Raw genomic sequence first — 21159 nt, 5'->3', positions numbered from 1 at the left:
CGAGACCAGGGAGAAGAGTCGGTGGAAGAAGATTGGAAAAAATTCAAAGTATATTTACAGAAATATTGCAAAATTAATGAATGTTAGAAGGATGTTGGAATGAAGCTATATGGCTTTAGCAGAAATGTTATAAAGAATTAAGTAAAAATAGATTGTTAATGGGTCAAAATGGAAAATTTAAGGTTAGATTGTGTTAAGATAAATTATAGAACAAAAATTGAGAAAGATGGAAAGGATTTGCTGAATTAGCTAATTGAACTAGAATACAAAAAAGGGAGGTGTGAGGAGTTCGATGAAACAAGCAAATGAAAGGTAAAGATACGGAAATATTAGGTGTGTTTTTAAATGTTTTTGGTTTTCTCGTTTTGCTGTATAGTTTTTTGTTTTCTTTTTTATTTCTGATGTATTGTAAGGTATTGTTTTGTTTTGTTTAACTTTTTATTGTTTCTTTTTTATTGTTTCTTTTTTCTTTCTTCTTTTTTCTGTAACTATTAAACCTCTAATAAATATCTTTTTAAAAAAAGAAAGAGAGATTGTAATGCTGAAGTCGGTAGCTCAACCAGCTTCCACCCCACTCTCCACTCTGAAAGACCCCTGTCTTCTCTGCAGCATCATAGTAGATATCCTGTTTGGCTTGAGTGGGAGCCAGTGGTCTAATGAATGCACCTCTTGTAGGCTTCTTCGGAGCTTTTTCTGTTTCAGAGGGACCCCTGCTGGTTTGCTTTACAAATCAAACAGTCCTGGTATTTATCTCTAGGAAGAGGAAGACGAGAGAGGTGGGGAATGCTGTAGATCTAATTTCATAGAACAAGGAAGAGAACCTACTTCTCTTTGGGTAAGCATGTCTGCTTTCCAGCACTGCTGGTGCCTCTTGCCGTAATGAGCAAAAAGGGGAGTATGTATGAAGCAAGAATGAATGAAATTGGTCAACTGATCATATCACTACATACCCTCATCTGAAATTTAGTATTCAGGGAATACAGCGGGTCAGTGTGCAGTAAAAATGAAAAATCTGGCTGAGGCAACAGTAAACCTTGCCACAGATCTGTTGCTGGGCGCCTGTGACATGCGTACGATGTGCTCCAACCCCCCCCCCCCCCGACTTGGGTGCAAGACAGTGCCTCTGTCTGGGGCCTTGGAAACCAGCATGGAGGACTAACAAAGACTATGGAAATGAAGAAGTAAAACAAGATGGGGGAACTTTTTTCCAACCTGAGGATTACATTTTCTTCTGGGCAACCTTCTGGGGCCCACATGCCATTGGTGGTCAGGGCCAGAGGCAAAAATGGGCAAAGCAATGAATGAATGTTTTTTATACCATAGACTACCGTATTTTTCGCTCTATAACACGCACCAGACCATAACACGCATGTAGTTTTTAAAGGAGGAAAAAAAGAAAAAACTATTCTAAACAAAACAGTGGATGTATGATTTTTGTGGTTCATGCTGTGGCCACAGACATGTGATCTGACGGTGAGTTTGGGGTAGCCCAAGGCAAAAATCCTGAGGATCCATGTGGATCCATGCTAAAGTCGCCCTAAAGTCGCAGGGGCGCTGGGGGAGTGAACAGGAAGCAGGAGGAGGAGAACAATCCCTCTCACACACACAGACACACGGAGTATCAATCCTAAAGTCACAGGAGAGGCAGGGGCGCTGGGAGTGGGAAGCAAGAGAAGGAGAACGATCCCCCCCCCTCTCTCTCTCTCACACACACACAGTATCAATCCTATAGTCGCAGGAGAACGTAGGGGCTGGGAGTGGGAAGCAAGAGAAGGAGAACGATCCCCCCCTCTCTCACACACACACAGTATCAATCCTATAGTCGCAGGAGAACGTAGGGGCTGGGAGTGGGAAGCAAGAGAAGGAGAACGATCCCCCCACCTCTCTCTCACACACACAGTATCAATCCTATAGTCGCAGGAGAACGTAGGGGCTGGGAGTGGGAAGCAAGAGAAGGAGAACGATCACACACACACACACACACACACACAGACACTATCAATCCTAAAGTCGCAGGAGAGCGCTGGGGCGCTGTGAGAGAGAACAGGAAGCAGGAGGAGGAGAACGATAGCTCAAGCACACACACACACACACACAGCCCCTACAGTGGCTGATCCAAAATCGGACAGCAAAAAACTGCAGGCAGGGACAGAGAGCACGGGGTTGTTTTAAAGCAGCCAACCCCGCTCTGCTTTTTTCCCTCCTCGGCTAGGCTGGCTGAAACGTTTTTCTGCTACGTAGCAGCTCAGTGAGGAGAGAGGGACAGAGAGCACGGGTTGTTTTAAAGCAGCCAGCGCCGCTCTGCTTTTTTCCCTCCTCGGCTAGGCTGGCTGAAACGTTTTGCTGCTACGTAGCAGCTCAGTGAGGAGAGAGGGACAGAGAGCACGGGTTGTTTTAAAGCAGCCAGCGCCGCTCTGCTTTTTTCCCTCCTCCCCGGCTCGGCTCGCTGACAGGAGCCGCTTACACCCGCTTTGCAGTTTCAAAGAGAGCCACGGACTGCTCACAACTGCAGCGGATTCCCCTGCCATCCGTAGGCATTCGCTCCATAACACGCACAGACATTTCCCCTTACTTTCTAGGAGGAAAAAACTGCGTGTTATAGAGCGAAAAATACGGTAGTTTCTAAACACATTCCCCTTCGGCCTCATCCAGGCAAGCAAGAAGCATTTTCAGAGTTCAAGGATATGTTCCAGCCAGGCAAAAACCCTCAGGGAAGATGCAAAGCAGGGCTGTTGAGGTCTGTGGCTGGTGAGAGTCTTAAGAGCCAGATACAGAGGCCTGAAAGGTTGTATTTTGGCCCTCAAGCCTCTGGACCTCCATCTCTAAAGTAAATCAAACTTGTGATTGCGGGGGGGGGGGGGATATCTTTGAGGATGTCTTTTCTAGGAATCCACAAAACCTGGAGCTTTTTCTGATGGTGAAGCCACTTCATTGTCTCCACAAACCTCAAAGCACATTCATTGATACAAATTCCAATTAGCTATTTCTGGGTCTTTTGCTGAAGTTGCATTCAAAACGTTGAAGACATATGTTGAAGGCATGTCTCCTCTCCCAGTGGCTGCCATTTCCCCTCTTTCACCTTTTGCTCAGGAGTGATAGAGAGGGATCTCTCTCTCTCTCTCTCTCTGTGTGTGTGTGTGTGTGTGCGCGTGCGTGCTGTGATTCGAGGAAGTGCAGAAAACTGTCGGAATGTGGGATCACCCACAGAATCCAGCTTCCTAAGAATTTAAGCTTTTAATTCCTTTAAACAACAACAACAGCTTTTTAGGAGCATACACTTGAACATTTTGATCAATTCCTTCTGAAATCTTTGAAGTTGGAGGAATTGCACATTAGGATTTCTAGTGGTTGCAGTATGGGGCCTTAATGCCATCTATAGGTCATGGCATGGTTGCTGGGAACACAAAGCATGTAAAATAGTACAAATTTACTGAAAATATTCCGCAAAAAATTCAACCGTAAGTAATTCTCATGGGCTGCACAACTGGGCTCAGAGAATTTTGGTTTCTCCAAAGCACAGAGAAACTTGCGAATGTTGCTTTTTGTGACTCACAAATGAAGAAAAACACCCTTGCTGCTGTTATTTTATTATTATTATTCTGTATTGAAAACAGTCCTTGGCTTGTGTGCTGCTGCAGTAATGGACTGTGGCTGTGCCATTTGCACTGCCTTTGTGACAGCTTTGTCTGTTTCCTCTTTCCTTAGCCACTTGTCCCCAAATCCAGTGACACCTGGGCTCTAAAATACATAGCTATATATGGGTGCACACTTTCTCCCCACCATATTAGGACAAGCCAGTAAATCTATGAAGGCACATCTCAGCTACTTGACTACCTGGGTGCTTGGTCAACAAAGCTTGTACTGCCTCATCTAGAATGTCCCCACCACAGACCATCTCTCTTTCTCCTTCCTTCCCCCTCTCTTTCATTCCACTTGCTTGTTTTTCCTGGGTGGGGTGAGGTAATAAAAGGAAAAAGGACTATTCTTGAGAGAAATGGCAGGGGACTTTTCATTGCTCTACTGCCATCTGGTGACAAAGAATGAGAGAGAGTGGTAAAGCAACGTACACCCAGATTTTATGGCCACGACAGATCTTTCAACCAATGCTACGTTTAACAGGATGGCTGGGGGACACCTCTGCGCCCTATCTTCTGTGCCAAGGTGCTGCTATTTAAAGAGCTGTGTCTTCAGCATCAGGTCGGGTCCCAAAAAGCAGCTCCGCGGTGACTTTGCCGTCGTATTTGGGCAGATTGCCCCCAAAATCTGCTGGCAGGATATCGGCATCAATCTCTCGGTAGAAGGTGTCGAGTTCGTCACCATGCACAAACACCTGAGTGTGAAAAGGAAGGCCGAAAGGTTGAGCTGAGAGATGCTGTGTAACTGGGGGCAGAGCTCAGCTATTTGAGCTATTATGTGGTATATAACGGGACGCGGGTAGCGCTGTGGGTTAAACCACAGAGCCTAGGAATTGCCGATCAGAAGGTCGGCAGTTCGAATCCCCGCAATGGGGTGAGCTCCCATTGCTTGGTCCCTGCTCCTGCCAACCTAGGAGTTCGAATGCACCTCAGAATGCAAGTAGATAAATAGGTACCGCTCCAGCAGGAAAGTAAATGGCATTTCTGTGCACTGCTCTGGTTTGCCAGAAGCGGCTTAGTCATGCTGGCCACTTGACCCGGAAGCTGTACGCCGGCTCCCTCAGCCAATAAAGCGAGATGAGCGCCGCAACCCCAGAGTCGGCCACGACTGGACCTAATGGTCAGGGGTCCCTTTACTTTACTTATGATAATATATGTATGATAATATATGTATGATTTGAAATATATGTTTAAAATAACCTTGGCTAAAAAAAACAACCTGAAGCTTTCCTTTTAGGAATTATAGGTGCCGAAATCCCAAGGGAGCAGAAAAGACTATGTAAGCAACCACAGCTGAGCAGGTGTTATTGGCCCAGAGATGGAAAGAAGAATGGCAGATGAAGTTGATGGACTATGCCAAAATGGCTAAAATGATCGGAAAAATCAGGAAGACCAAAATTTTAATAAGGAATGGGGGAAATTCATAACTTATCTTAAGGACCATTGTAAACAGCTAAAATCGTTAGCAGGATTGGAATACCACTTGTAGCTTAATGGTGAATTTTGGACACAATGGAGAGGTAAAATATTTGGATCATCATAAAAGATGCAGGAGAAAATGATTAATAATAGGACCCACAAAGGGGAGGAGGGAAGTCCAAGAGATTCATTGGAATCTTGTTTTTATGTTGCATGTTCAATATATGACTAAAATTTTAATCTGGAAAACCAAATAAAGTATGTATGTATGTATGTACCGTATTTTTCGCCCTATAGGACGCACTTTTCCCCCTCCAAAAATGAAGGGGAAATCTGGGTGCGTCCTATGGGGCGAATGCAGGCTATTGCTGAAGCTTGGAGAGCGAGAGGGGTCGGTGAGCACCGACCCCTCTCGCTCTCCAGGCTTCAGGAAGACACCCGCAGCCTAGGCAGCCCTGTGGGAGGTCCCGCAGGGCTGTCTAGGCTGCAGATAGCAGCCTGCTGCCCAGCGCGAGGGGCGCCCTGAAGCAGAGCACCCCCCGCGCCCGGCAGACATCCGCAGCGTGGGGAGCCTTGCAGGAGTTTCCCGCAAAGCTCCCCACGCTGCGGATAGCAGCCCGCTGCCCAGCGTGAGGGGCGCCCTGAAGCAGAGCGCCGCCCGCGCCCGGCAGACATCCGCAGCGTGGGGAGCCTTGCAGGAGTTCTCCGCAGGGTTCCCCACGCTGCGGATAGCAGCCTGCCGCCCGGCGGACGGGGCGCCCTGATGCAGAGCGCCCCTCGCGCCGGGCAGACATGGGCCAGCCCCACAAGCTCGGGGGACAGCAGGGAGGCGCAGCGCCGCCATCCCGCTGTTCCTCCACCTTGTTTAGTTTCCCCGACCTGCTTTGGGGGGGGGGAAATAAAGGGAAATTTTTTTCCCTTTATTTCCCCCCCAAAAAACTAGGTGCGTCCTATGGGACGGAGCGTCCTATGGGACGAAAAATACGGTATGTATATATAAAAAAGAGATTCTCAGCTATCATTTCAAAAGCGAAACATGTTTCTAGCCCATATGACTGAGCGGCTGGATATCAACAAGTGATGCAAAATCATAACACCAGGCATTTGCTACCCTTGCAAGCAGCGGCTAGCTGTGGGGAAACCTTTGGCCCTCCAGATGTTGCTGAACTACAGCTCCCCTCACCCCTGACCTTTAACCGTGCTTGCTGGGGCTGATAGGAGTTGCAGGCAGTGTGGTGTAGCAGTTAGCGTGTCAGGCTAGAATGTGGGAGACCAGGGTTCAAATCCCCACTGGGCCATGATGCTCCCTGGGTGGGGGTGACCTTGGATCAGTCACTGCCTCTCGGCCTACCTAACAGGGTGTTTGTGGGGATTAAATGAGGAGGGGAAGAACTATGTACACCACCTTTTGCTTGTGGAGAAACATGTGAGATACGAAAGTTATTGTTTTATCAATAATAGATCAGCAGCAACTGCAGGGCCAAAAGGTCTCCACGCCTGCAGTTCCTGGCAGAAGATGCCCAATCCCAGTAACATCTCATTTCTGGTCTGGCATGCTTGCATTCCTTGACTGACAATGCTGTATTCTTCTTCTCGTTGCTCCTTACCCTTCTGTGGCATAACTCACCCTTTCCAGCAGTTTGTTTTTCAGGAACGGTTTCACCACGTTGTAGGTTGTGGTGAAGTACCACGGCTGGTGGATGAAGTGGACGGCCTTGAAACGAGCTGGGAAAGAATCCTAGGGATTTCCAAAAAGAGCACATGGTTAAGGCAGCCAGCCGCAAAAAAATAATAATACAGTGGTACCTCTGGTTGCAAACGGGATCCGTTCCGGAGGGCCGCTCGCAACATGGGCAGAACACAACCTGCGTCTGCCCGTGCCGCAATTTGCCGCTTCTGTGCATGCGTGTGACATCATTTTGCGCGTCTGAACATGCGCGAGCGACAAAACCCGGAAGTAACCCTTTCTGGCACTTCTGGGGCACTGCAGGACGCAACCTGAAAACACGCAACCTGAAGCAAACATAACTTAAGGTATGACTGTAGTGCAAAGATGAGACAGAGCAGCTAGGCAGAGGGGACTTTTATTGCTTCAAAAGCCTGATTTCCCCTTTTTGGATGGGTGGAGGAAGCAAAGCAGTTCCAGTAAACCACCACTAAGGGCTGTGTTCTTTGTATGGATGTAAAGGGCAGGGATGAAGCACTTTGCGTCCAGGGGCCAAATACTCCATCCAGCGTTTTGGACTCTTTGGACAGTCATACCCCTCACTCAAGCACTTTTCCCCCTGGCTTGAATGTGTCTCTGAACTGTGATAATGGCTGTGTAGACACCAAGAATTTAAAGCACATTTTCCCGCCAAGGAATCCTGGGAACTAGTTTTGCTATGGGTCCTGGCAACTGTAGCTCTGTGAGGGGTAAAACTACAGCTCCCAGGATTCTTGGGGGAAGGCGTACAGTGGTACCTCAGGTTAAGAACTTACTTCATTCTGGAGATCCGTTCTTAACCTGAAACTCTTCTTAACCTAAGGTACCACTTTAGCTAATGGGGCTTCCCGCTGCTGCTGCGCCGCCGGGCGTGTGATTTCTGTTCTCACCCTGAAGCAAAGTTCTTAACCCAAGGTACTATTTCTGGGTTAGCAGAGACTGTAACCTGAAGTATCTGTAACCTGAAGCGTCTGTAACCCGAGGTACCACTGTACTTCTAATCTCTGGTCTGTACACACAACATCTCTTGCTTGATGGGATGTAGGGTAGAAATGGGAAAGGTGTCAACTGTTGGGTGGCTGGAATGTGCAAAAAGTTAGAGTTTTCATCCATCATAGAATTGTAGAATTGGAAGAGGCCCCAAGAGTCATATAATTCAACCCCCTGCAATGCAGGAATCTCAGCTAAAGCATCCATGACAGAAACACCAATCTGGAAGACCAGAGGAAATACTTCACACATTTTTGAGCTAAAGGGCAAAAGTGTTGAGGGTCAGCAAACTTTTTCAGCAGGGGGCCGGTCCACTGTCCCTCAGACCTTGTGGGGAGCTGGACTATATTTTTTTTGTGTGTGTGGGGGGGGTGTGAACGAATTCCTATGCCCCACAAATAACCCAGAGATGCATTTTAAATAAAAGCACATATTCTACTCATGTAAAAACACCAGGCAGGCCCCACAAATAGCCCAGAGATGCGTTTTAAATAAAAGGACACAATCTACTCATGTAAAAACATGCTGATTCCCGGACTGTCCGCGGGCCAGATTTGGAGGGCGATTGGGCCGGATCCGGCCGCCGGGCCTTAGTTTGCCTACCAATGGTTTAGGTACAAAACCAGTCCATGTTCTTTTCCTTTTTGTTAAAGCTGGAAATGCGGAGAGGACAGTTCATCCAGCGGTAAGGAGGGGCATCTGCCTCCCCTTGCCCTCTCCATCCACTCCCAAAACTCTGCCTGAAGCCCTGATTCCTCTCCTTGAGTAACACCAATGCAGGTGTAGGATGATCGTTTACTTCTTTCCGTGATGACTTGCCTCGCCTTATCTGCCCCTCCTTTGCTCAAGAAGCAGCCACGCCAAGTCACGCGGCACAGCTGCAACTCCCCGCTTGGCGCCCATCCACAGGATCGTGCCCTTCCCCAAGCCGCTCAGAGAGACACTGGCCAGGTGAGGCTCCAACCAGGTATTGGCACCTGGGGAGCACCGGGCACCTAGTGCTCTCGTGCCTCTGGCCTTGTTTACCACTGGCATGCAGTCCCTGGGAGGTTTCCCATAATAGGATGCAGTGCATGGGTTCGAAAAGCACCACCACCAGGTATAGGACATAGGAAGATATGTTCCTTTGACCGTGCTCTAGATGCCTCTACCTTCTCCTTAACAGGAACTGTTCACTATCACGTTCCTGGCTTTTTAGTTCATTCTTTTAGCCAGATCTGGATGCTTTCCTGTTACAGATCTCTTCTCCCGCCTGAAATTTAGCCAAAGGGCCAAATCGCACCATCACGCTCATCAGATTGATAAGTGATGACTTGCATGTGGCCGTGAAGGACCATAGCCCTTTCTCTCCAGCACCTCAAATGTTCCTGTGAATGTTTCTGGTTGTGGCTACATCATCTTTTTGTTCCCGTTCCAAGCACCAATAAGCAGCAGACTTTCATCAATCAGTTGCCTACATGCCTACATAGAGAAAGTACCGTATTTTTCGTTCTATAAGACACACTTTTCCCCCTCCAAAAATTAAGGGGAAATGTGTGTGCATCTTATGGAGCGAATGCAGGCTCCATGGCTTCAGCGATAGCAACGCGAAGCCTCCGAAGCACAGCAGGAACGCTCCAGCCGTGCTCCCGAGGCTTTGTGTTGCTTTCGCTGAAGCCTGGAGAGCGAGAGGGGTTGGTGCGCACTGATCCCTCTTGCTCTCCTGGCTTCGCTTTGCTGGAGAGGTGCTGCACAGCTTTCCCTCTCTGCGCAGCGCTCCTTCAGCGAAGCGGGAGGAGAAATGGAAGGGGCTCCGTTTCTCCTGCCGCTTCGCTGAAGGAGCGCTGCGCAGAGAGGGAGAGAATTTTTTGTGTGTTTTGTTCTCCCCCTCTAGAACTAGGAGCGTCCTATGGTTGGGTGCGTCCTATAGAATGAAAAATATGGTACTTCGTAGGCGAAAGGACTTTGGCTGCAGTGGCAAGCTGGCGAGAAGGAAATTGCTGCCACCTGAATGAGTTTTGCATGGGGGAATATACTGTAAAGGGGCAAGGCTGTAGATTGGACAAGAGTCGAAATCAGTAGAAGGCAGCTTCCTATGTTTCTACAAAGCAACTGTCCAGGGTTGGTTGACATCATTGATGACACACAATGGTCATGTGATATGCTGCTTGCCCCCTGGTTCTAGGAATGCTTCTTGCATAACCGGTAATCTATGGGGTCCAGGTTGTCTTCACTGCTTTCTAGGGAGGGCAGTGAGGCAGACTCACCTGCAGCATGTCCACCATTTTCTTCAGTTCGGATGGTTTAATGCCAGAGGCCTGCTGCATGGTGAACCCATTGAAGTTCTCAATGATGCAGAAGCCATTGATTTGCGTCTCCTCGTTCTCTAGCAGCTTCTCTAGGATCACACAGTAGGCGCGAAGAATCTGGATCAAAACACATGGAGACAGGAGCTTATGTCCAGAACTCTGGTCAAGTTGATGGATTTCCTTCTTCCCATGCCCTGGGAAACAGGCAACCTTTCTGTGCATTGCTGCTGAAGTCAGTATTTATTTTGTTAATTAAATTTCTATGCCTCCTTTCATCCGAGGATCACAGGGCAGTTTACAATAGAAACACACACACACACACACACACACAAACCAATAACAATAACAACATAGTAACAAACAAAAACAATACCCACCCCCCAAAGTCCAAATGGTGCTCCACCTTGCAGAATGCAGAGCAGATGTGGAGAAACTTTGCCCCTCCAGCTGGGGGCAGAGTTCAGCTATCTGAGATTCTCAGCTTTCATTTAAAAAGCTAAGTATGTTTCTAGCCCATATGACTGAGTGGTTAGGATATCTACGGTAACCTTAAAAACAGTCAACAACTGATGCAAAAGCATCACACTAGGAGTTTGCAGCCCCTGCAAGCAGCAGCCAGGTGTGAGAAACCTTTAGCCCTCCAGATGTTGCTGAATTTAGCACTTGCATTGTCCCCAGCTATTGGCCATGCTTGGTGGTGCTATTGAGAATTCAGCAACATCTAGAGGACCAAAGGTTCCCCACGCCTGTCCCTAAAGACCCTGAAACACCTTGATGAGAAGCAGTAGCTTGCAGCAGGAATGGGAATGTTCTTGTATCGACGGTTGTTTTCCCTTGGGGATAATCTTTCAGGAGCATCCTTGCACTAGCGAGAGGTGCTCCCTCCTTGTCTAGTCAGTCACCAGAGGCAAGACTGCCCTTGCTAGAGGGCTGAAATAGTTGCGAGAGGGCTTCCACCACCTTCCATTGCTCCAGGAGTCGGATTCTAACACAAAAAGAAAATAGTCCTGCACAGATATGAAGCACCTATCACATCAGGCCATTGTTCACTACCAAGCATCCCAAACCAGGAGGTGGGTCAAATATACAAGAAAAGAATGAGACATTCTGGTGTCTTATTTAGTTGCTGTGTATGCTTGTACAAACTTCCACACTTTACTCTCCAGGTGCCATTGAACTCCCAACTCACATCAGCTCCAACGAGCATGGCTAGTGGTCAGGGATGGTGGGAGATGCAGTCCAAGGGTGGAGAACCTCAGACCTGGGGCCAGTTGTGGCCCTCTGGGTTTCTCTTTCTGGCCCATGGAACTCTGCAAAGGCCACTCCTATCACTAACCCACCACTGGCCCCACTTCCACCCCACCACTGGCCCTTGGAAGGTTGGCTAGAAGGGAATGTGCCCCTCGCGGTGGAAAAGGTCCCCCACTCGCTATTGTAGCTCAGTAACATATGGAGGCCACAAGTTACCCCTCCCAGTGGTAAGCATTGGTAGTTTAATAGTGGGGGGGGGGGAGCACAGGTGCTTGCAGTGTAGGACCTCTGCTCAGAGATGCTCACCTCATCAAAGGTGATCTCCTCGTAATCCCAGTTCTCAATGTTGAACAGCAGCACCACCCGTCCATACTTGTCCCTGTTGGCCAAGATGCCTGGGTAGCCAGCCTCAATGGTGCTGCGCACAGCCTCGGGAGTCAGGTTTTCAAAGAGCTCTGGATACTGCTGGCGGAAGTTGACATAACCTGGTGTGAGGGGGAAGAAAGATGGAAATGATGAGCGTGGGAAGAGAGACTGAAGCATTGAGCTAGATTAGGAATGGGTGAAGCTGTGGCCCTCCTGATGATGATGTTTTATTATTTATACTCTACCCATCTGGCTGGGTTTTGCCAGCCACTCTGGGTGGCTTCCAGCTCATATAAAAACATAATAAAACATAATAAAAAATCATCCCCAGCTAGCATGGCCAATGGTCAGGGATGATGGAAGTGGCAGTCTAGCAACATCTGGAGGCCCACTAGTTCCCCGTCCTTGCAAATGTTCCCCATCCTTGCAAGGAGGCGGTGTGCTTAAATGGTGGGGCTATCAGGGCAGAATTTCAGGTCAGAAGCTCAGGACCTCACTTGGCAGAAGGAGGAGGGTCAGCTAACATAGCAGTGATGTCTCATCACATATTGAGGTAAGTAATGAAACCAGGCAAAGATCTCAAAGGAAGGTCAGTCGCTTGGTGGTAATGTGTCTGCTTTGCCTGCAGAAGGTTACAGGTTCAATGCTCGACAGCTCCTGGTAGGTCTGAGAAAGAACCCTGGAGAGCTGCTGCCAGTCAGGGTAGACTAGGGTGAGGGAAACTATGGAAGTTTTGCAGTCAAATCTAACAATGCATATTTTTGCTAGTTGGCACATGAAGGGGTTAAGACCATAGAGCTGTGTTGCTGATAGGCAGACTCAGACCATAGAAACGTAATTGGTAGAGAATGCTCTGTGTGATGTCATTAACCCTCCTCTCCTGGGAGGGAAGGAGCAAATAAGTCTTTCCTGTTCCTTTCCCCTCCCCCTCTCTCTTCAACTAGCTATGGGAGCAACCATCTCCCCACTTGTTCCTGTATAAGGCACATGCCTGAAGTTGTTTTGGCTGTAAATACAAGTATTTTACCTGCATTAGTTTTTACTTCTGTTGCTGGTAAGGATGAATGCTTGACTGTGAGTAAACTATACATTTTAAACTTGCTTTTCAGTTTGGAGCCTGTTTCTTTGATAAACAGGGAAACAAAAGGGAGACATCAGCTTAACGACTAATTCCTGTGCTTCCAATTATACTTGCTCAGATGGGAGTTATAAACTCCACTGAGAGGGCTTTCTCTCGTGGGAGTATCTGCAAAAGCCCTGTATTTTGGAAAAAGGCTTGTAGCCCCATTTTCTCTTTGTCTCAACCCACACACATGGGCCTGCAGAGGGATCAAAGATAGTTAATGCATCCCCTCACCTACCTAATAAAACCCATCAGTAACCAGTGCGTTTCTGATGTTGTTGGACTCCATCTCCCATCAACCCAACATGGCCAATGATCAGTGATGAAGGGATCTGTAATCCAACATTGAGGGATGGGGAGCACAGGATCCCCATTCTTGGTGCAGACAGTACTGAGCTAGATGGACCAAACATATCACTCAGTACAAGGCAGCTTCCGATAAGCCCACTCCCACTGCCCCCCCCCAATAATACCATGAAGTGCAAACTCTGGAATTGTACTTGGGGCAGTACTTGGGATGCGGGTGGTGCTGTGGGTTAAACCACAGAGCCTAGGGCTTGCTGATCAGAAGGTTGGTGGTTCGAATCCCCATGATGGGGTGAGCTCCTGTTGTTTGGTCCCTGCTCCTGCCAACCTAGCAGTTCAAAAGCACGTCAAAGTGCAAATATATAAATCGGTACCGCTCTGGCAGGAAGGTAAATGGCGTTTCCGTGCGCTGCTCTGGTTCACCAGAAGCAGCTTAGTCATGCTGGCCACATGACCCGGAAGCTCTACGCCGGCTCCCTCAGCCAATAAAGCGAGATGAGCACTGCAACCCCAGAGTCGGTCATGACTGGACCTAATGGTCAGGGGTCCCTTTACCTTTACCTTTTACCACAGTACTTAAAACTTGTTGCTTCAGGACTCAGGAACCTAACTAGGTTTATTTATTTTTTCATCCCCCACCCACCCATCTACATTCCTTCTCAGTAAAAACTAAATCATTCTGCCTTCTTGTTTTTCTCATGCTTGTTTACCAACAAGTGGATGATCAACCCAGATTTCCATTCTGCAGGGGGCAGGAATAGAAGGGGTAGTAACTTGTTTCACTTGTTTCCTGTTAAGAGCCATCAGGCGTGAAATGGGGAAGCGTAGCTTGGGGCGCTTAAATAAAAACGGGCAAAAATCCTTCCCTTGTTCCTCATCTCCATCACTAGTTTTGTTAATTACTGCCGTGTTGCATAAACAAAGGGAGCTCTGAAATAGAGCCAAGCAAATATTTTTCTTCTTCTCCAGCATAATCTCTCCAGTTTACCAGAGTCCAGGGTCAATGCCAGTAAAATCCCTCTCAGAGAGAGGAAGGGGGGGGGGGACACACACAATACAGTGGTACCTCGGGTTAAGTACTTAATTCGTTCCAGAGGTCCATTCTTAACCTGAAACTGTTCTTAACCTGAAGCACCACTTTAGCTAATGGGGCCTCCTGCTGCTGCCATGCCGCCGGAGCCCGATTTCTGTTCTTATCCTGAAGCAAAGTTCTTAACATGAAGCACTATTTCTGGGTTAGCGGAGTCTGTAACCTGAAGCGTATGTAACCTGAAGCGTATGTAACCTGAGGTACCACTATAAGGTAACAATACACAGCGGAAGCACCCAAACGGAGAAAAACCTCTTCCTACAACCTAACTTTGGGTTTTGCTGGCAATTAAAGGTGTTGCCCCCACACTCCTCCTTTTTTCTTTTTAATAGGCTAGATAAATAAGCCAATATCACCTGCCCACTCCCTATGCTACCCTAAGGAAGGATGACTACAGCATACCAACAAGATTTGACTGGGTCTGTTTGCATGCCAAAAATCCCCACCTTTAATCAGATCATAAGACCTGCTGATGTCAAATTTACGGGCTCGGATGAAACGCAGGAAGAAAGCATCATCTTTTCCTTTTACTTTCTCAGCCACCACCTTGCAGATGTCCTCTCCTCCTTTGGCTTTCTCCTGCACCAGTTCCCGCAGCTCTTTCACAGCCAGCTCGCGCTTCTCCTGGGTCTCGTTCAGTTCGTCCTTGGCCTGTGGAGGAGAAGAGAAGCCGGACAGTGTCTCAATGGTAGAAGATGTCACAGGAATGGGACAATACCTGCTTTCCCTTCTCTCCCACGCAAAATAGCACTTGTGTGCTCATATTCATGGAAGTGTTCTCCTAAACAGAAACATGTTCGCTAGCTGTGGCCATTGGTCTCATGATACCGTATCTGGCATGGCCCTCGGTGCTCAACCAGTTATTTGTTCTTGCCCTAAACCTAATGCTGTAGGTTTCAAAATTCCTTCTATCGCTGAGCCCTATTCTATCAACTTGTCTTCTAAGCAACACCAGAACATCTGTCATACAAGCCCAGAACACAGCAAAGGATTCTGGCCTATGTTGTTAATATTTCTATGGAGTGTCGGCCAGGTCTGTTGACTATCACCATTGCCCCCTGAAACCAGAGTATATATAGAACAACACACCTAGCATTCCACTTGTGGTTGTACTATTCAGGAAGAAAATTGGCGGCAGTGAACTAAAATGGCTTTTGTCTGCTATTGCTAGGCAACTCACTGAGGAGCCACCAAAGGAAATACTTTTGCAGACAACTGTCCTAATGTATTTTGGCATACCAAGCAGTAAAATAGCAAGGAATGTCCAGCCCAGCTCACTTTAATTAGTTTTCACTGTAGAATCCAAGTGCTGTCATTTCATATAGCTAGTATGAACAAAATCGTATCATTTTCTGGATATTAAGTGGGCTGGTTCACAGATCCTATATTGAGCAGCAGGTTAAACTAAAAGGCCTCCAAGATACCACCCAACTCTGAACTTCTATGGGCATTCCATACTTTTCTTTTTACATTTAATCCAGATTTCCTCCTTTGCAAAAAAATTCCATTAATTAAAAATGACCCATTATATACCCACTGTTGCCACTGGTATGGAAGAAAGGGCATTCACAAGGTAAAGGTAAAGACCCCTGGATAGTTAAGTCCAGTCAAAGGCAACTATGGAGTGAGGTGCTCATCTCTGCTTTCAGGTTGAGGGAGCTGCCATTTGTCTGCAGACAGCTTTTCCGGAGCATGTGGCCAGCATGACTAAACCACTTCTGGCACATGGAACACTGTGACGAGTGCCAGAGTGCATCGAAACGCCGTTTACCTTCCCGCCGCAGTGGTACCTATTTATCTAATTGCACTGGTGTGCTTTTGAACTGCTAGGATGGCAGAAGATGGGACTGAGCAATGGGAGCTCACTCCTTCACAGGGATTTGAACCTCCAATCAGCAAGCCCCAGAGGCTCAGTGGTTTAGACCACAGTGCCACCCGCGTCCCCAGTGAAGGAGACTATAATGTGATTGATAGCACTTCCACCAAATAAGTATATTGACCCTTGGATATGCCTACAGGACTCCCGTGAAGGCTATATAAGTTATGTTGGTATACAGATTCCAATCATTTCAGGCCCTGTGCATTATATTTATTGTCAAGCGATCAATGTGAGCTTAGAAAAATATCTTACAAAAATACCTTCCAATCAGCAATGTGAGCTTGGAAAAATATCTTCCAAAAATACTTTCTGATCAGCAAGCCCAAGAGGTTCAGTTGTTTAGACCACAGCGCCACCCACGTCCCTGGCATTCACGAATAATCCCTTGGCAACCTCAAAAGTAAGGTGAGTGTGACCAAAAAAAACCATGCACTGAGCGCCCTGAGCGCTTCCTCTCCCCTTTGATCATTTTCATAACGCAATTTATTTTCTCATTAATTGATGGAGAATGGTAAAAAGGCAAGTGGGATTTTCAGCACAGCAGTAGGAAACCCTGAGAAAGACATGGCTTTGGTCTGACCTAACAGGACTTATGCTCTTAATTAGCGACTTCTGCCTTTGATACAATTGTATGTAGGAAATTAAACAATGGACACATTGCAGCCCTTTGATGATTCTTGCATAAAGCAGCCACCACACCGGGCCTCCCTGTAGGGTTGTCTCTGCCTCTACATCAATGGCAGCATCAAACCTGGAGCGCCATTTTTCCAACCTTCTCCTTTAGCTCTTTGTGCTTTTCAAGGGAGAACAAGGTAACCGCCGTAACAACTGTTAGGACTGCCAGTGATGGACCTGGGCTGTGGTTCATCTCTGTGGCTCAGAGCCTAGCAGAAGCCCTGGTGGACCCAGGACGCATGTGTGTCTGTGTGTGTTCCCCTTTGTCTTCCCCCCTGCTATGACCCTCTGGTCTCCACTGAATATTACATGACATGAACAGAGGCGTACTGGTTAAATTGCAGTGGAACAGCCATGCAAAACATGGGCAAACTTCAAAGAAGGGTCCCTGATACAGGCCTTGAAGGATTCTTAGCTAGCCCTGTTGGCAGGGAGACGAGGCATAAAAATTCAGTTTCTGTTTTCTCAGGAAGGTAAGGCAAGAGTCTCACGATGGACCACCGCTCATCTTGACATCACTAAAACCTCTTGTTCTCTCTCACACACACAGCTACGTAAGTAGTTAGTTTTTGAAAGGTTAATTAGCCACGTTGAGCTCCATGAACAGGCCACCCTCTGGAATCATTAACAGCTCTCAGTCTTTGGCCTTCCCTCTCCACCCTGCCCAGCGATGCTCACCTTTTGCAAGGTATAGTCAGGGATTTTCTCACACTTCCCAAAGACGCGGCCATGGTCCTTGGTGGTCAGCCTCTCGAGTTTGGAGCGCAAGGCTTGCTCCTCCTCAGAAACGATCCTGAATGTGCCAGTCTAGGGGTGAAAGCACAAGGGGGAAATGAACTCCTGACTTAAAACATCCCCATCATGTCAACTGCTCATGCAAGAACTGACAAAACTTGCATAATACTTGGCACCCTATGTAAAAAATATTGACTCTAAAAGGAGAAGACCTGTGAATATTTTTGCAGCAGGGTCCTTACAGTATCTTAATAATAATAATAATAATAATAATAATAATAATAATAATAATAAATATTTGTACCCTGCCCATCTGACTGGGTTTCCCCAGCCATTCTGGGCAGCTTCCAGCATATACAAAAACATATCAAAACATTAAACGTTAAAAACTTCCCTATACAGGGCTGCCTTCAGATGTCTTCTAAAGGTGGACCCAATCAGCATGAAAGGAGAGTTTTTTCACCACTGTACACCCAAAGCAGAACATTTAGGAACTGAAAACATAGTGTTTTCTCTTTCCAGAGTTTAGTGCCCAAGTTCTGTTAAGTACAATCGAACTTCATGGAAGACACAGCGTAAGACACTCAGAAAGAAGATAGTGGAGCATTCCAAATCATTTTTGCCCATGTACCCGCACAGAAAATTGTCGATCTATCTGAAAGGCAACTCATGGAGATTTGAATTGATCGTTGCAATGCATCCTTAATTATTATTATTGTGCAATATTACTATATAAACTTAGAAGGCTGCATAATGTTTGAAGGGGTGTGGCTGACAGGGGAGATGGGTTTAACTATCATGACCCTGCGTGACTGAATTTGCCACTACACTACTGGCTGTAGATCAGTGGCAAAGTGCGTACTTTGCATCTAGAAGGTTTTGGGCTCAATCCGGGGACTGGTGGCAGGGTGATGATGAGTGGTCAGAGGAAGAAGAGGGAGAAGACTGGGAGGAGGAGGTGTCAGAAGTAGAAGAGGTAACAGAGTTTAGTGAGCAGGGGAAATCTGTGGCAGATAGAAGTACAGAATTGGAAGCGTGGGTGGATGCAGAGAGGAGGGACGCCAAGAGGCAGAGATGAGTCAGGCTGGGTGTCTTCTCCTCCTGCTGTGACAAGCTCCCCTGCCCCCTTGTCTCCCAGGATTAGAAGAGGTGTGAACAGGGAGGAGCAGAGACAGGCACATCGGTGGAGTCTCAGATTGCTTGGGAAAGACCTGAGGAAGGTGGAGATTTAGGCAACTACCTCATAGGGGCAAAACCCACTGAGAAGAGTCGCTGTCCTTATTAGGCCTGGCATTCCTGGGCGGGTCTTATTTCTTCTGAATCACTTACTCTGTGTGATTTATTCCTGATACCTGCTCCTGACATTATGCATCTTAGAGGCAGAGTTCCCCAGTTGCCTGTTACTGTTCATCTACCTTTTCCTTTCATCTGGGCTGAAGCAAGACAGAAGCAGGTGTTTATTGTGGGCTTAATGCTGCTCACAAATGTAAGGTTTTTGCAGTGTGCCCACGCAATGGCATCAGCATAAAAATGCCAGTCCAGATTTGCCCTATCCATGGAATATCTTTCCATTGCTTTGGATGGGCTAAGATGCTTTGGAAGGGCTTTCCTCCAAAATTGCAGCATATAAATATTCAACAACATTTTCACATGGTAGGCAGCTTCCTGGATGCAGCCACTATTTGTCCCACGTGGCAAAGCCAAAGTGACATTGTCGTCAGCGCTGGTTTCAGCATTGGTAGCAGCCTGAGGATGTAGAAGACTGCTGAGAGCAGAAATGAATCAAGATCTCCTTAATCTAAGCCCGGTTAGAATCAGGAAAAGGGAACAAATGGAATGGAACAAACAGGATCTGTACTCACCACTGAAGTCATGTTGTCGTTTTCCTAATCCACACAACCACTGAAAAGAGAGAATGAGGATTGTCAGGCTAACATCACCAGGAGGCAACACACTGACACCTGTTGCAGTTCACTCTCTGGTTCAGAGAGATCTGGCAACTTTCCGCAGCTGAGGATCCTTCAGAATCCCAAGTCCACCTTGAGGGTTCTAGAGGAGACCTAGTGAAGCTGTCTGCAGGAAGTCCCAGCCTCTTCTCATTACCAGGAACTTAATTTTCAGATAACATTGCTGGGCCGCCTCCTTTAATTATGTCTTATACAGTCCCCAAAGTTTACTTTCTATCTTAGGTTGCTAAAGGCTTCCAGCTGCTAGCCTTTGTTGGTTGTGGAACTTCCCAATTATATGGCTTTTACCACTCCTCCTGTTTGTTTGAGTCTTTATCTACTGATAAGGGTGGGGCCAACATCCCTATCCTATCACCACGTCAGCTAATGTCCTGATTGCCTTTGTTTATCCTTGGCCATGATGAGTACATGAGTACAAGACTAGCTAGCAGGACCAGTAGTCAGGGATGATGGGACATACAGGAAGTCCTATTAAACTTGGTGGCAGTAAACATGCATTGGAACTGGCTTTTTTGCCTTATTTCAGTGCCAGCGCAATATGCAGAAGGTCTTGGGTCCACTCCCTGACATCTCCAGTTAGCAAGGGATGGGAGAGATCAATTTCTGCCCTGGAGAGCAGCTGCCTGTCAGACTTGGCAGTGAAGGGCCAGATGAACAAAGGATATGCCCTGGTATAATGCAGCTTTTAAGTTCCTGTGTTCATAGGTGGGTTTGCTACATACGAGACTACATGAACAGGCTGCCGGTAACTTGTTGCACAAGATTGGGCGATCTCTTGCACCACGAGTTTCTGCTAGTGCAACTGTTGCACTGGAGAGATAGCACAGGACAGGATAGTACGCACCCCGGAAATGATCTCTTTCAGCTTCTGCCTTCTGGAAGAAGGTATAGGGTTATAAAGGCCAGGACTAGCCGCCTGAGAAACAGTTTCTACACAAATGCTATTCTGGTTCTAAACACAGCATAAGGAATCTCTATAGTATATTGTATTTTAAAATGGGGTTTCAGAGTTTTTAGGGGGTTTTGAATGTTTTATGTAGTTTTTCAGTTTCATTGTTCTGTATGGGACAATGACAATAAATATATTGTATCGTATCGTATTGATTCCTCCGTTGTGCCACACTGAAACTCATCCATCTGCTAGCTCAGCAGCCCTGGACACAGCTCACAGAGTTCGAACGGGTACATAGCGGTTGTCTAGTCCAACCCCATGCAATGCCGAATCTGCAATATAGGGTTCCAAGCAGAGAATCCCTGACATGTAGACATCTAGTCCTTGCTGAAACACATCCAGTTGTTTTTAATGGCTGGGCTGTGTTTGCTGTGATTTGAAGCAGTATTAAACCTGCAGTACCTATACTCTCCCAACCAACAGTAACAAGAAGGGTTGCAGCGGCAGAATCTAAGCTGAAAAAAGGAATCTCGAAATACTCACCAGGGAGGTGAAACAGTTCCAAGAAGGTCAGTGTGCAATCCAGGCAGAATCACCGTAGTGAATAAATTGAACATGCAACAGGCAGCAAAGAATTGAGAAAAGGCTGAAGTGCAACAAGAGGAAACCCAGGCAAAAGCTTTGTAGAGTCACCGGGCTGGGATTAGACCATCACAAGGCATTGCTCGCAAGAGCTCTCTAATTAGGTCAGCACAAACCAGGCGAGGGACCCCATTAAAAAATTACAAAAGGCCAGCGAGGAGGGGGCGGGGGAGAGAGAGAGCAAGTGGTCTTGGCT

General features: G+C 47.2%; 1 protein-coding gene across 2 annotated transcripts; it reads right to left on the bottom strand.

The window, feature by feature from the left end:
* Positions 1 to 3575: 3575 nt before the first annotated feature.
* On the bottom strand, positions 3576 to 21159 carry RLBP1 (retinaldehyde binding protein 1). Of its 2 annotated transcripts, XR_014002166.1 has the most exons (9): positions 20865 to 21159; positions 19325 to 19364; positions 17406 to 17534; positions 14620 to 14824; positions 11595 to 11773; positions 9996 to 10154; positions 6682 to 6792; positions 3647 to 4330; positions 3576 to 3616 (listed from the first exon to the last, which is right to left on the bottom strand). XR_014002166.1 is itself a non-coding variant. In XM_081170980.1 (8 exons), exons 2-8 carry the CDS (start codon positions 19334 to 19336, stop codon positions 4172 to 4174), a joined length of 954 nt encoding a protein of 317 aa, XP_081027106.1. In that variant the 5' UTR covers positions 19337 to 19364; positions 20865 to 21159; the 3' UTR covers positions 3576 to 4171. The 2 variants fall into 2 exon arrangements, 1 of the variants encoding a protein (XP_081027106.1); XM_081170980.1 differs by having other exon boundaries at positions 3576 to 4330.

Source organism: Podarcis bocagei (genome assembly GCF_964188305.1).
Source record: "Podarcis bocagei genome assembly, chromosome: 14".
Taxonomy (NCBI): Eukaryota; Metazoa; Chordata; class Lepidosauria; order Squamata; family Lacertidae; genus Podarcis; species Podarcis bocagei.
This window is presented reverse-complemented; position numbering and strand designations above follow the sequence as displayed.

Coding starts and splice junctions, on each gene's coding strand:
- RLBP1 (XM_081170980.1), bottom strand. Junction 14,825..17,405: donor CTGACTATACCTTGCAAAAG/GTGAGCATCGCT, acceptor TCTCCTCCACAG/GCCAAGGACGAACTGAACGA. Junction 4,331..6,681: donor AAAACAAACTGCTGGAAAGG/GTGAGTTATGCC, acceptor TTTCACACTCAG/GTGTTTGTGCATGGTGACGA.